The following is a 13,142-nucleotide window of genomic DNA, read 5'->3' on the forward strand; positions in this document are numbered from 1 at the left end:
GAGAAAGGAGGTGACAGCGAGAACTAGTTGGGTAGCAGTTGGGTGTGTGTGGGAGGAGTGACCACATTCCTGTTGTGTTTGAGGACTGAGCCCTAGGAATTGCTAATGGAGCAGATTCCAGGTAGGGGACAGAGACACTACTCAAGGATGACTGCAGAAATGGACCCGTTGTAGTACTTCATAAATGGGGTGTTACTGGGCAATGAAAGGAAGGAAGTGCTGGTGATCAAAAAACAACAAGGGTGAATCTCAAAGACGTGATGCTGAACAAAAGAAGCCAGATGCACAAATAGTACGCACTGGGTGATTCCATTTATGTACGCCTCTAGACGAGGCAAAACTAGCCCCTGTTCACTGAAATAAGATCAGTGGTTATTTCTGGTAGAGGTAGAGGTGGGCGTGGAGGTTGGCTGGCAGGAGGCACAAGGGAACTTTAGGGGGGATGGGAAAGTTTTGTGCTGATAGGAGGTAGCTTCTACAAGCATTTGTGAGAGTTTATGAATCTGTATATTTATGGTCAGAACACATCACTGGATGTAAATTATACCTCAATAAAAAGTTTCAGGGTGACTCCAGGCTTTGGGTCCGTGCAACTGAGAAAATGGCAACACTGTAACTGAGATGGGAGAAGTAGGTTTAAGGTTACGAGGAGACCAGGTGGAGGACCCCCATTTTTGACACATTAACGTTTGACATACCTACTAGCAAATCAAGTGGAGACGGTTATAGGCAGTTGGATATTTGGGCCCGAAGTTTAGGAGAAAGGCCAAGCTTGAGTAATACATTTAGAAACCATCAGCTTACAAATGGTGTTTGAAGTCATGAAAGTGAGTGAGATTACATATATTAATTAAGTTAGATTCTACAGTAACTTCATGAGATAAATACTGTATTATTCCCATTTTGTACATAAGGGAGCTGAGTCCCCAAGAGAAGTTGAGTGAGGTAGTTATGAATTATTAATTGATGGATTAGAATTTCTGACACCCCAAAGCTCGAATTCTTAATCACTACATTGAATTACCACTCACAATGTATCAATAAATCCAAATACCTTTTTATGTAGTGATAGTCATAATATCTTTGCATTGATATGGCCCTGTTACATTCTTTGTTTTAAAGAAAAAAATTTTTATTGATTTTAGACAGAGGAATGGGGGAAGAGAGAGAGAGAGAGAGAAACATTGATTCATTGTTCCACGTATTTACACATTTAGTGGTTGTTTCTTGTATGTGCCCTGACCAGGGATCAAACCCACAACCTCGGTGTATCAGAATGATGCTCTAATCAACTGAGCCAGTATTTTCCTGCCTACTTATTTCATTTGATTTAATTAGGTTCAATCAGGTTCCACAAGTATTAACAGTCCTGTTCAACAGATAAATAATATAAATCGAGACAGTGAGAAATTAAATCATATAGTAAATTGAAAGCCCTACATAGTTGTATTTTGTAGACTTAATGTTTATCTTAACAGTGATTTTCACTGCAAATTATTGGAGACAGCTTATGAGATATATATGATGGAATATCGTTAGAAGTATAAATGGAAAACCAGGACCACAGAAAAGCAAAACATGAATATGGAATATGAAAATTATTGTGATGGAGTTTTAATTTCGTCTATGAGTTCGATGACAGTAAAGTCTAACAGGAAAATGATTAATTATATAGACCTCAATTTAAGAAAAGAAGTTGTGTTTTTCCTAGCATTGGGTTTTAAAGAAAATCACAGATGTGGGCCTTGATTATAAAGATATTATAAGGTCACAAGTAACTAAAGGGTAATATCCAGGACAACATATTTATAGCAAATGATGCTGAAAATTTCCTGTAGGTGTTGTGCAAGTTAACTGTGAAAAAAATCTTCTTATGTGAACATAAGAAGTCAAGTTCTCTGACTCCTAAGCCACTTCCTCTTTCAAGCAGACTATAAATAGTTAGTAATCAATGCACACATGGTTAACTAACCAAATAACTTTGGAATTAAAGTATAAACAAAAGGATGATTTACTAAATATCGCTTTATTTGCTGTAGACAAGGACTGTGGGGTTTTGGACTAGGGCATATATACATGATATCTGCACAAAGCTACCCTATCCGATCCAAAGCCTCCCTCTGGCTCCCAATTGCACAGCACACCCGCTGTGGTCACGGAAGAAGAAAGTCCATCCCCCCACCAACCTCATCCTCCCTGACTCCTTCCCACCTGCTTCCTTCCCAGTTCTGCTCCACTACTGGGGGTTTTCTATTCTATTCTCTGGTCCAGAGCCTTGAGAATGCCATTTAACATTTAAGTTTCTAAACTCATTTACATGAGGATGTAAGCTTTCCTTTCCACACTTTTCGAAGCACGACAGTCTTTTGTCTAGTTTTGGTAAGAGTCCTACTCCAAAGACCGAGTCTGACCTATTTTCTGTCAAAGGCACTTGGCAACAGCTCGAGGCATTCTGTGGGGCTGGCACACAGACCTGGGCGTGCCCTTGATTTGGGCATTGTGTTACTTACCGGAACTGAGTGACACGAACTGACTCGAAGCCTTGAATTCTTCTGTATGCTTCTTTAAGCTTGCAAAAAAAGAGGGGTGCAATATGTTGATCTTTGTTCTCACACAGAAAAACATTTGAGCAAAACATGGATGCAGACAATAAATAAACCAACAGAAGCACTGAACAAAGGAAAAAGATACAGCAGGAGGCGATTGTGCGTTATAAAGTGACAATTAAGAATGCGCACACATACATAATTTATTTTTGAGGTGGCTGATAAAAAATGAAAAATCAACTGCTTAGACTCAAAGATGAATTGAGTGCCAGGTAAAACAATAAACTCATCCCAAATTTATTTTACCCTCCCCACAAATAAGTCTTTTTATAGATGCTTAAATGGAACCTATCTGTCAAGTGCCTGCACGTCTGCAGCTAGACCCACCCCGGAACCACCATCCCAGGCTGAGGTGCTCTGGTCAAGTTTTATGTGACTTCACGATGAAGCCCAGGATTTTGCCCAGGAATTCTCTTCAGCCTCTAATGAGAGAGGTTGCTTTACAGACCCAATTCCAGATGCTGACACTCGAACTTAGATCATGAAAAATTTCTTTTGACAAATATAAAAACAGAAAATAATCAAGAAGACTTGGCTCAACATTACTCAAGGAAATGAACAAAACTGAACACAAAAGAAATGAACAGGATTCAACTGCTAAACTCCACCAGAGAGAAAATATTCAAAAGGCACCAGTTGTGGGCAGTGATTAGTTACTATGTAATAGCCCGATGGAAAGGAATAATGGAGAATATGTATTAAATAAACATGTTGAATTGAAAACATCTGAACTTATGTTTAGTCAACAATTTTTTATGCCATAGGTAGAAGGTGCTTACTTGAATTTCAATTCCAGTGGTATATTTGGAGTATACAGAAGAAGATGAATTCAAAAGGTCTTCTGTAAATCTTTCATTAATTTTGAAAGTGCCCCAAACTTCTATAGGAAATAAAAAAATATACATAAAAACATTACTCATTTGATTTTATTATAGCATAAAAGTACAGAAGTACAACTTGGAGCCCATCTATTCAACATCAGTCTTTCGATTTATTTTTGTAACACATGTTCACCTAAAGAGATACAGGAAGCACGCAACAAGAATTTTCAACTGTGGGTTTGGAACATTATGGGAAACTACTGGTAACCCAGACAACCTTCTAAGTAGGAAAGCGTGTGGCCACTCATATGTGACTTTAAAAGGCAGTCACTTCATACTGAAATATATCCCCATCTAGGCACTGAGCTTAAACATTGCCCTATTAAAAATTTTTTAAAACAAACTAAAAAATCACTACTTGCTAACTCCAACATACCCCTTGCTTACCTATCACTGGTGCTTTTCTGCACTGGGACTAGTCATTTCCCATCTGCATGTGGACATATCTTCTCAACCCTTCATCCAGGGCCTAGTCAAAGCACCTCCTCTCCAAAGGCTTCCCTGACTCCAGATACAAAGCGTCTCTCCCTCCTTTAAATTCCTGCAATACTTTATCCATAGCTGCCTTACAGCTTCTTGTACTTACATATCTATTTGTGAACATGTTTCATGGATGTGTGTCCCTGCTCTACTTTGGGAAGCTGCTTCTGAGTGTAATTCCTGTCTGCTCCATCTCTGTATCTCTGGAAGATGGACCAGACATGGACCACCTTTCAAACAGCAGGCTTTCATCAACACTGCTGAAGAAATTACATTGTCTTCTTTCTTGTGTTAACATCCTAGCCTTTCCACGTGATTCATCGATAGCAAGAGAAATGGTTCATTGTGACCTCCCAGAATTTGCCCAGATCTGGCTACAAAGATGGTGCTTATAAATACATGTTGCCTTAACCTGAATTGCTGTGGTCCTGGGAGGGGGAGCCAGGGGTACCCTTGAAAACTGGGCTATTGCTGGTCCTCCCTCACTCTTTGCTCAGCTCTTCCAAAATCCAGAGCTTCAGGATAAGTGGACTAGCTTTTGGAAAACTTCTTCAAGTCTTTCAAGCCCTGAGCCCATGCCATTGAGCTCACCACATCATTCACCGAACATAAACCCAAGTCAACAGGAGCTCCCTCAGCTTCCACTGGTTACTAAGGCTATGCTTCTGACTTTTGTTTTGGCATTGCATTCAGGACACATATTTGTTGGAGATTTAGAGCATTACCTTCATATAATCACTACGCATTCCTCCTTGCTTTTATACTGCTAGACTTCTCTTTTCTAAGAATGGATGTTTACGAAAGAGTTGAAACGAGGTAGGAAGAAAAACTGTATTTACTCAAGCACCTGTATTTAATTTCCCCACCTGGGATTTTAGTGAATCTTGTTAAATCTCAAAAGAAGCACAGATGTGCAGAGCTGAGCTGGAGCTAGGTTGCAGTGGTGCCCAAAGATCGACTTGCATTTCTGAATTTTCGGCACTAGCACAGCCCTCACTGTGCCCAGCCAAACCTAGCAGGGCATCTCTGCTGCTCAACCTCCCTGCAAACACTAGCTCTGCTCAGGAAGGCAGAGAAACCCATGGACAAAGAGCTAGAGTCCCCCTTCTGTCACATGTTGGGGCGGGAGAGGCTCCAGCCCAGGGCTCCCCTCCTGGTATCCTCATGTGCTTACTTGTTTTCTCACAGAAATTGACGCTCTGGGTGAGGTTACTGAGATGACAGTCACAACTCTGGAGTGATCCGGCCGTGTGAAGGTAGCATTTCTGGGGATTGAGGCAGGAAGGAGGAAACCAGGAATAGCCATCCTCACAGGCACACCGTAGGAACCCGTTCTGGTTGCTGCAGTCTGCACAAAAAACAGAGCTTGGTTTCATGGGGCCAGGTTAATAAATCAACCGCTGCTGAATTCTGATCCTCGGCTCCCACTGAGACTCTGAACCAAGGATTTCTCATCAAAAGCGGGCAGGACGGAGCCCTGAGGTGGCGCGGCTGCTGCTGGACTGGGCACCACACTTTCTGAGAACCCTTGCTTTCAACAAATCATTGGATTTCTCTGGTCATTAGTGCTGTTTGCCAGGTATCATGTGCTCTCTTCCAGGACTGCATACCCTGGCCTCTGAGGCTGACTGGGGCCATGAACCCAGTTCTGACCAGTAAGTCGTGGCAGAATTAGCGTGTGTCACTCCTGAGTTAGAAAATTGAACTGCCAACATCAAGCCTTCCAGAGCTCCTTTTTTCCCTCTTTGTCTCTAAGTGGGTATGTATGAGATAGTGTCTGATTCATCAGCCTGGGTCCCCAAGTGACCACCACAAACTCAGCCCCTCTGTAACCTGTAATGGACATGTAGCATGAAGAAGAAACGAAACATTTATTCTTGTAAGCCACAGATGGTGCAGCGAAGATTGTTTTCATAGCATAACCTACCCCATGCCAACTGACATGCCCACCTTCCCCATTTCCACCCTCAGTCCCCAGAGAGCTGACTCACATGTGGTTGCCTTTGCTCTGATAATCTTCACTGGCCCATGCAGCCATAGTGACGGAGGCTTCAGAAGATTCAAAAAATTCCTCAACTCTCTTTTCTCCTTGGAATCTCTATAAGCCACCTGGAGCAGCAGCTCATATTCCTGCACTGGGTCTAAAGGGAGAAGACAGTCAGAAGCCTCTTCTCAGTCTAGGAGGGAAATACTGCAGAGAAAGGGACCACGGGGCAGTCATCAGATTCAGCCTGGAGGTCATGGATGATTCCACACTGGTTGTCACTGACTTCTGCTCATCCAGACATTGACTAAGAATGAGCGTCCAGGACTAGCATATGCGGACTGTCCCACATATGCCTGACGTATGTTCACCCTCTCATTTCTGTCAGGCCAGCTGTTCCCACACTCTCTGGCCCACCCCTGCATCACCCTCCTGACTTGGCATACTTCCTCAGGACACTTCCAGAGTAGAGTTCCAGGTGTCAAGGCTGAAGGGAGAAGAGGTGAGAAACTCCTAGTCACCCCTCTCTTCGCCTTCCCCTGCCCTCTGGTCTGAGTCATGCCTCCTGCCTCTTAGCTCTCTACCTCAGTTTCACTATCTGTAAAATAGATGACCAATGTATCTCGCTCAGAGAGTCGGCGTGAGGATTTAATTCACCTAATGCATTTAAAATGATGCGTGGTACATAGAAACAAGTCCATAAATACTAGCTGTGTTATTACTATCAGGGAAAATGTATTCGTGGCATTCCAAATTAATTTTTCATTTTATTTTCCTGAAGAACTGCAGCCTTGCATGGGGCTAAGTTCTATGGCACCATCGGCACATCATTGTTCAGCAAATTCACCAAAGAAAGGCTTGTAAACTGACCCAGGAACCTAACCACCGACTGTGTGCATCACTGTTTCCATGAGAAAACACCTTCAGCGATTGAAACATCAGACCCATAAATGAAATACCAGACCACAGGCCGAAGGCTGTGCCCATTAATTACATTGTTGGGATCAAGATAAGGAAGGAAAGGAAGAATATAGAGCAGCTACTGGACAGATATGGTGGAGGATACTATGCCTTTATTATATTGTTTTATCTTCACAAATGTTTTGCTAGTAAGGATTATTGTTATTCTCACGTTACAGATTTGGGGTGTTGAATGATGTACCAAAGATCATACAAACAGTCAGAAGCACCCCTGGGTTTGAACCCCATTCTCTTGCCACCAGTGTCTCACCTGGATGCTTTTTCTTATTCACAATGAGTCTTTTCCTTGTTCTGATGCCGTCATTTCTCTGTTAAAAAGGAAAAAAAAAAGGAACAATTATGGCAGGGCTTTGTAATGCCCTGTTGGATTTCCCAGATAAATTGAAATGATGCATCTAAAATCCAACTCAGGGATGGCGGGGCTGTGGCAAGAGGTCTCACAAGGCAAGTTCTGAACACAAGCCTGAAGGAGGTAGACAAGTGAGGATCCCTGGAAAAAGAATTTTCTAGGCCAAGGGGACAGCACATGCAAAGGCCCTGGATAAGAACATGACCAGCACGTGAAGACAGAATGAGGAGGCCAGAATAGCTAAATGGAGTAGGTGAAGGGAGAAGGCAGGAAGTGAGGTCAGAGAGTACCTCTGGGAGGCAGGTTGTGTAGGTCTTCACAGGCAATGGCAATGGCTGAGCTTTCACCTGAGTGAGATGGTAACCCGCTGGAGAGTTCTGAACAGAGGAAAGATGTGCTCTAGTTTATTTGTGTTTTTAAAGATTTTTAAAAATTTATTTATTTTTAGAGAGAGTGGTAAGGAAGGGTGGAAGAGAAGGAGAGAAACATTGATGTATGAGAAAAACATTGTGTTGCCTCTCGCACACCCCACAACCAGGGACCTGGCCCACAACCCAGCATGTGCCCTGACTGGGAATTGAACCGGTGACCTTTGGGTTTGTGGGATGACACCCAACCTGCAGAGCCACATTAGTCAGGTCTATATTTTATTTTCTAGAAAGCTCAGTCCTGCAGCCATATTGGGTATAGACAAGCACAGAAACAATTATTTCAGGAGTTATTGAAATAATATCAGTGAAAGATAATGGAAGTGTGAATCAAAGCAGTAGCAATAGAATGGTGAGAAGCATTTAAATTCTGGATGTATTTTAAAGATAAAGCCAAAACAAACAAATTAAAAAAAGAGCCAATGGTTTAGCTATGGATTATGAGAAGAATCAAACATAAAAATAAATGTTGTGCCTAAGTAGCTGGAGAGATAGCAATACCACTTGCTGAGTTAGAAAATGAGGAGTAGGTTTGGTGAGAAGAAAAACAAAGAGTTTAATTTGAGACATACGAAGTTGAGGCGCCTATTGGGCACTCAACTGGAATACCAAGTAGACAGTATATATGTGAGTGTGGTGTTTAAGGGAGAAGTCTGAGATGAAAATATAAGTTTGGGAGTCATCAGCTTATAGAGAACACTGAAACCATGACCTTAGGTAAAAGCATTAAGAAAGTATGTATAGATAGGGATCAGACAGTCCAAGGATGGCCAATGCCAATCTTTATGCTTGTTCTCCATCAAAGATGCTATAGGAGTGAATGTGTTGAGCTAGAAGAGATTTCCAAGATGGTTTAGTACAAGATCCTTTTGCAGTTGGGTCATCTCAGCTCTGAGACCACACAGCTAATGTTGCTAACATTGAGACGAGAACCCAGAACTTGTGATTCCATGTCTATTACATAGGTAGTTTCAGTTGCCTAGAGAGTGATGGATTCCAGAAGTACCAGAGGAGAGAGGGGAAGTGGTACACAGGATAAACAGGACATAAGCCAACTCACCCCCAAGTAGCCATCACCGCCCTCAGTGACCCAGAAGAAAAAGATGAGCCACACTTGAACTCTCATCTTCAGCAGGTCCCTCTCTTGTTCCTGCACTGAACACAAATAGCGGGGTTCACAGTCTGTGACTAGACAGTGGGGTACCATGCAGGGCTGAGGCGTGAAAACAAGTGGTTCAAACTAACATTTTTAAGCGCACGCAATGTTAGTGCCTAAATGAGCTGATCACAAGCCCCAAGTGTTTAATCACCTTTCCATTTCAGGTACGTAGTTTGAGGCACTGTGATGGCCACTCCTGCTGAAAAGTAGTAAATTTCTGTCTTTATAAACTTACTAAAAAATTTCTTAAGCACTCTCTTCTGGGTGATCAAATTTGACAAAACGTGGACTTTGTTTTTTTCCCTGGGTCAATTTGTATTTTTTTTCAAAAGAATAATTTTGTTGTTTATTGCAAAGTAATAAATATTTACTGTAAAAAATAAAAATAGAAAATAGAGATAAGTCAAAATAAGACAATAAAACTCAATTCATAATTCTAAAAACCATAAAAATTACTATTTATCTGGGTTGCATATTTACAAATCTAAAGTATTTGTAAATATTTTTATTTTTCAATTGCAGTTTGGTTGCAATGCCTTTTTGTATTGGTTTCAGGCGTACAGCACAGTGGTTAGACATTAGTATAAGTTACACTGTTTTAAAATCAGGACTTGCTTAACTATGTGACTAAGTGTATTTAATAACCAGCCTTTTATATTTCACTGAGGCTTCTTTTTCATCTCAGAAAAAAGAAAAACAAGCATTAAGATAACCAAGGACCCTTAGAACCATTAATATAAGGATAGAATCGGAGTGTTTAAGCATAAAAATCATCATGAACCAATCCAGCAAATTTCCTTGTTTATAGTAAATATAATTTGCAAAAAAAAAAAAAAAAACTGTCCTCAAGTTCATAGTTATTTCAGAATAATTTAGACAAAACTCATCATCACATACTCATGGCCACAAAATTAGTCACTTATCCCCAAGTTATTTTGTGTGAATGAAAAAATCTTGTTGTCACTAGGCACAGTGACGATCTAAATTTTAATTTTAATTTCAAGAAAGTGAAATTAAAAATTTAATTTCTCAGTCTTTCGAGCCACATTTCAAGTGCTTAACTATGTGACTAAGTGTGACTATGTGACTATGTGTGACTCTGTGACTATGTGACTGGCCACATGAGGCTAATGGGTACCGTGGTGGGCAGCATAGACAAAAACCCTTCCATCGCCGCCGAAAGTGCCATTAGGCATGGACTATTCAATCAGGCTTAAAAAATTAGGAAGTCCTGTCACATACTACAATATGGGTGAAACTTGAGGACATTCTGTTAAGTGAAATAACAAATCACAAAAGGACAAATACTGTATGATTCCCCTTGTATGAAGTATCTAAAAAGGTCAAACTAATAGAAACAGGAAGTGTCATAGAATGCTGGTTGCCAGCGCCTTGGGGGAGGGATAATGAGTTTCGTTTTTGCCAGATGAAAAAGTTCTAGAAGTCTGTTGCACACCAATGTGAATATACTTAATGCCACTGGACTTGTACACTTAAAAATGGTTAAGATGCTATATTTTATGTTATGTGAGTTTTTTAACATGACTTTAAAAAATGTTTTATTGGACATGAAGAATCATTGTCCTATGGCCTCTCAACGTTCCTTTCACATTTCCATAGGACAAAATGAAAAACTCTCATTGCCGAACTCAACAAACCACCATTAGAGTAAGTGGCTTTGATTGACAGTATGAAACAGTGTTGGGCCCTCCCTTCCAAGCCTGACCTTGCTTCCTGGGAGTGCTTTAAACTTCATACAAAGCTGCCCCACACCTTGCTTTCTGATTTACAAGGAAAGGAAAACATCGGAGAGTGGTTTTGACTTCCAGAGACATGGCCTATATATCAGCAGAGACCTTTTCTGGGGCTTTCTAGGGAAGCATGGAAAATAGGCAATGGGACACATATCACTTGCATTTACCTATAGGCGACCGTTCTGTATGGCGTGGGCCCAGGTCCCATTCAGAAAGGCCAGTGGAAAGCGAGGTCTTATTACAGAGCAGGTAGGGCACACAAATCCCTTCTTGGGGCCCTCCTCTTGGCTGCACCCTGCTTCAGTCTGGCACACAGGATCCACACCCACAGATAGGTTCTCCCGTGGGGAATCAGGCCTGCATTGTGCCTAAGCCACTTTGAGACTTGCTTTTTGCTAAAACTCCCTCACCCTGAACTGAGGCAGCAAACGTTTACTGCATATCTTTAAAGTAACTTCCTAAAATCTATGCTAAACCTTCCAAGGACCAGTGTAACCAGTTCAACCACTTTTCCCTTTACATTTGCAAATATCCTTCCTTTTTGATGTAATTAGCAACATCCTCTCCTTTGTTTTCTGTAACCACCTAAAGCAAACCTGTGCATAGTAAATGAGGACCATCCTCAATGTAATGTGCCCAGAAATGCATTAAAAGCCTGTCAAGGCAAGAGTCCGGGCATTCTCCCCTTGAGACAGTGGTCGTGCTGTCCCTCTTCCTCCGCAGGACTCTGTGTGAATTTGTCTCCTTCTCTGTCTCTCAGCCACAATGCTTGTCTGCATCATTTACCTTCTCCCCTAAGGCCAACAGTCCACTGGTACCCCAGCTCCCTGCTTGCCAAGACTCCTCCTCAGTCCATTGCTTTAACTTTCTTTGGGCAGCAGCCTGTGCTCCAGAGCTCGTTCTCCTGGATCTGCCTCCCGAAACTTAACGGCTCTGAGTCCTCTTCCCTCCAGCCTATGCTCTCTGCTTTCCAAAAGTGACGGCTGTTGGTCTCTAGAACAGTATTTTCCCAACGTTGTTGACCAGGCCCATAGAAAGAAATATATAGTTATACACATACATAATAAAACATGTATATATGTATATGTATGCATGTATATATGAACACACATGCACAGAATACATGTTTATATGTATATACACATCATGAAATCTGTGTGTATATATACATGAAATAACTGAACAGGTTTATGAAACAAGCTTAATTCTTTCTCTGAGACCTACCTCTGTATATTTTCTATTTGGGTGTTTTTGTTTCTTTGTGGGTGTTTTGGTAAATTTTCACACCCAACTCAATTGATTTCCCAATACCTTCCTGGAATGCAGCCACATTGCAGAGGGAGCTTGCACTCCTCCCAGCCCCTCGCCCACATTTCCTCCACTTTCAGGGAAAAATTTTCATGGGGATTTCTGGGCACTGTCTGGGCCGTGGTCTTGGTGCTGGAGCTTCCAGAGGGTAAAACAATCTCAGGCACGTAGGTGTGATCCATCCTCTCTCTGTGCCAGGGCCTGCTTCCAAATGGGATGCCTGACCCTCCCGTGGCTCTTCCCCTTGGTCTCTTGCTCTCTGAAAAGTCTTCTTTCTCCCACGTGCAGTCCAGGCCTGAGGCTGCAAACCTAACTCAAGAAGGCCTGGTGACAGCTCTGGGCACTGTGAGGAAACGCTCTCATTCTGTCGGCCTCTTAGGCCCTCTTCCTCCCACACCGGAGGTTATATTCTGGGCTGTGTCCTCGGACTGGGCAGAATGGGAAACTTTAATTTACAACCAGGGTTTCAGACCAGGGATTCCCAGGTACAGCTCTGTAGGCCTATCATGAATAGCTAAACTATTTCAATATATATGCATGTTTTATTGTGTGTGTGTTTGTGTAACTATGTATTTATTTCTATGGCGCCTTGTCAAAACTATTTGAAAAATACTGCTCTAGAGACAAAGAACCATCACTTTTTGGGAAGCAGAAAGGATAGACGAGGAGGAGGCAGAAGAAGGGGAGGAGGAACATAAAAGAAGACATTTAGGAGACAGTAGAAAATACAGGTGCCCCATCCCACCCTAAACCCACTAAATCTCAGCCCAGGCCCAGGCTTATGCATCACTTAAGCTACCCAAGTGATGCTGACCTCCAGGTAGCTTTGAGAGTTGGGATTCTAGGCTGGGTCTTAGATAAGAGAAAAGAGTTCCACACCTAAGTTGATCCCATGATTTGAATTCTCATTTGGAGTTTGGGACCGAAGCCTGAACTAATCAATACTTTTTCTTCACTCCCTCAATGCATATAATTCCCTCTGGGATAGGGTTGGGAGACTGATTTTCAGATATATAACAAATGATTTTTTAGTGTTACACTAGTCATCCTCCAGAATTACTTGTTGTTTTCTGAAGTTCATATAAAGTACTCAGAACAATACCTAACAGCTATTAATATTAGCATTACTAGCATTTCAACCTCCCCACCAGTTTTTATAGTTACTCGTTGGATTGTATCAGAATTTGGCTTCAAATCTGAATCAAATTAACT

The 13,142-nt window shown here is 41.7% G+C and overlaps 1 protein-coding gene across 6 annotated transcripts in view; it reads right to left on the minus strand.

Annotated features, from left to right (window-relative positions):
* Nucleotides 1-13,142, minus strand: part of ADGRF1 (adhesion G protein-coupled receptor F1) — a 43,810-nt gene that overhangs the window by 21,972 nt on the left and 8,696 nt on the right. For 3 of the 6 annotated variants that reach the window (XM_053914368.2, XM_045193474.3, XM_053914367.1), the window contains 7 exons: nt 8,770-8,864; nt 7,572-7,658; nt 7,183-7,240; nt 5,959-6,108; nt 5,142-5,315; nt 3,386-3,486; nt 2,511-2,569 (listed from right to left, as the gene is read on the minus strand). In XM_053914368.2, the coding sequence (XP_053770343.1) occupies nt 2,511-2,569; nt 3,386-3,486; nt 5,142-5,315; nt 5,959-6,108; nt 7,183-7,240; nt 7,572-7,658; nt 8,770-8,835 (695 nt within the window). In that variant the 5' untranslated portion in view covers nt 8,836-8,864. The remainder of the gene's footprint in view (nt 1-2,510; nt 2,570-3,385; nt 3,487-5,141; nt 5,316-5,958; nt 6,109-7,182; nt 7,241-7,571; nt 7,659-8,769; nt 8,865-13,142) is intronic. The other 3 variants (XM_045193473.3, XM_071219678.1, XM_045193475.3) reach the window with 3 other exon arrangements.

Source organism: Desmodus rotundus, chromosome 11 (genome assembly GCF_022682495.2).
Source record: "Desmodus rotundus isolate HL8 chromosome 11, HLdesRot8A.1, whole genome shotgun sequence".
In the NCBI taxonomy this organism is placed as follows: domain Eukaryota; kingdom Metazoa; phylum Chordata; class Mammalia; order Chiroptera; family Phyllostomidae; genus Desmodus; species Desmodus rotundus.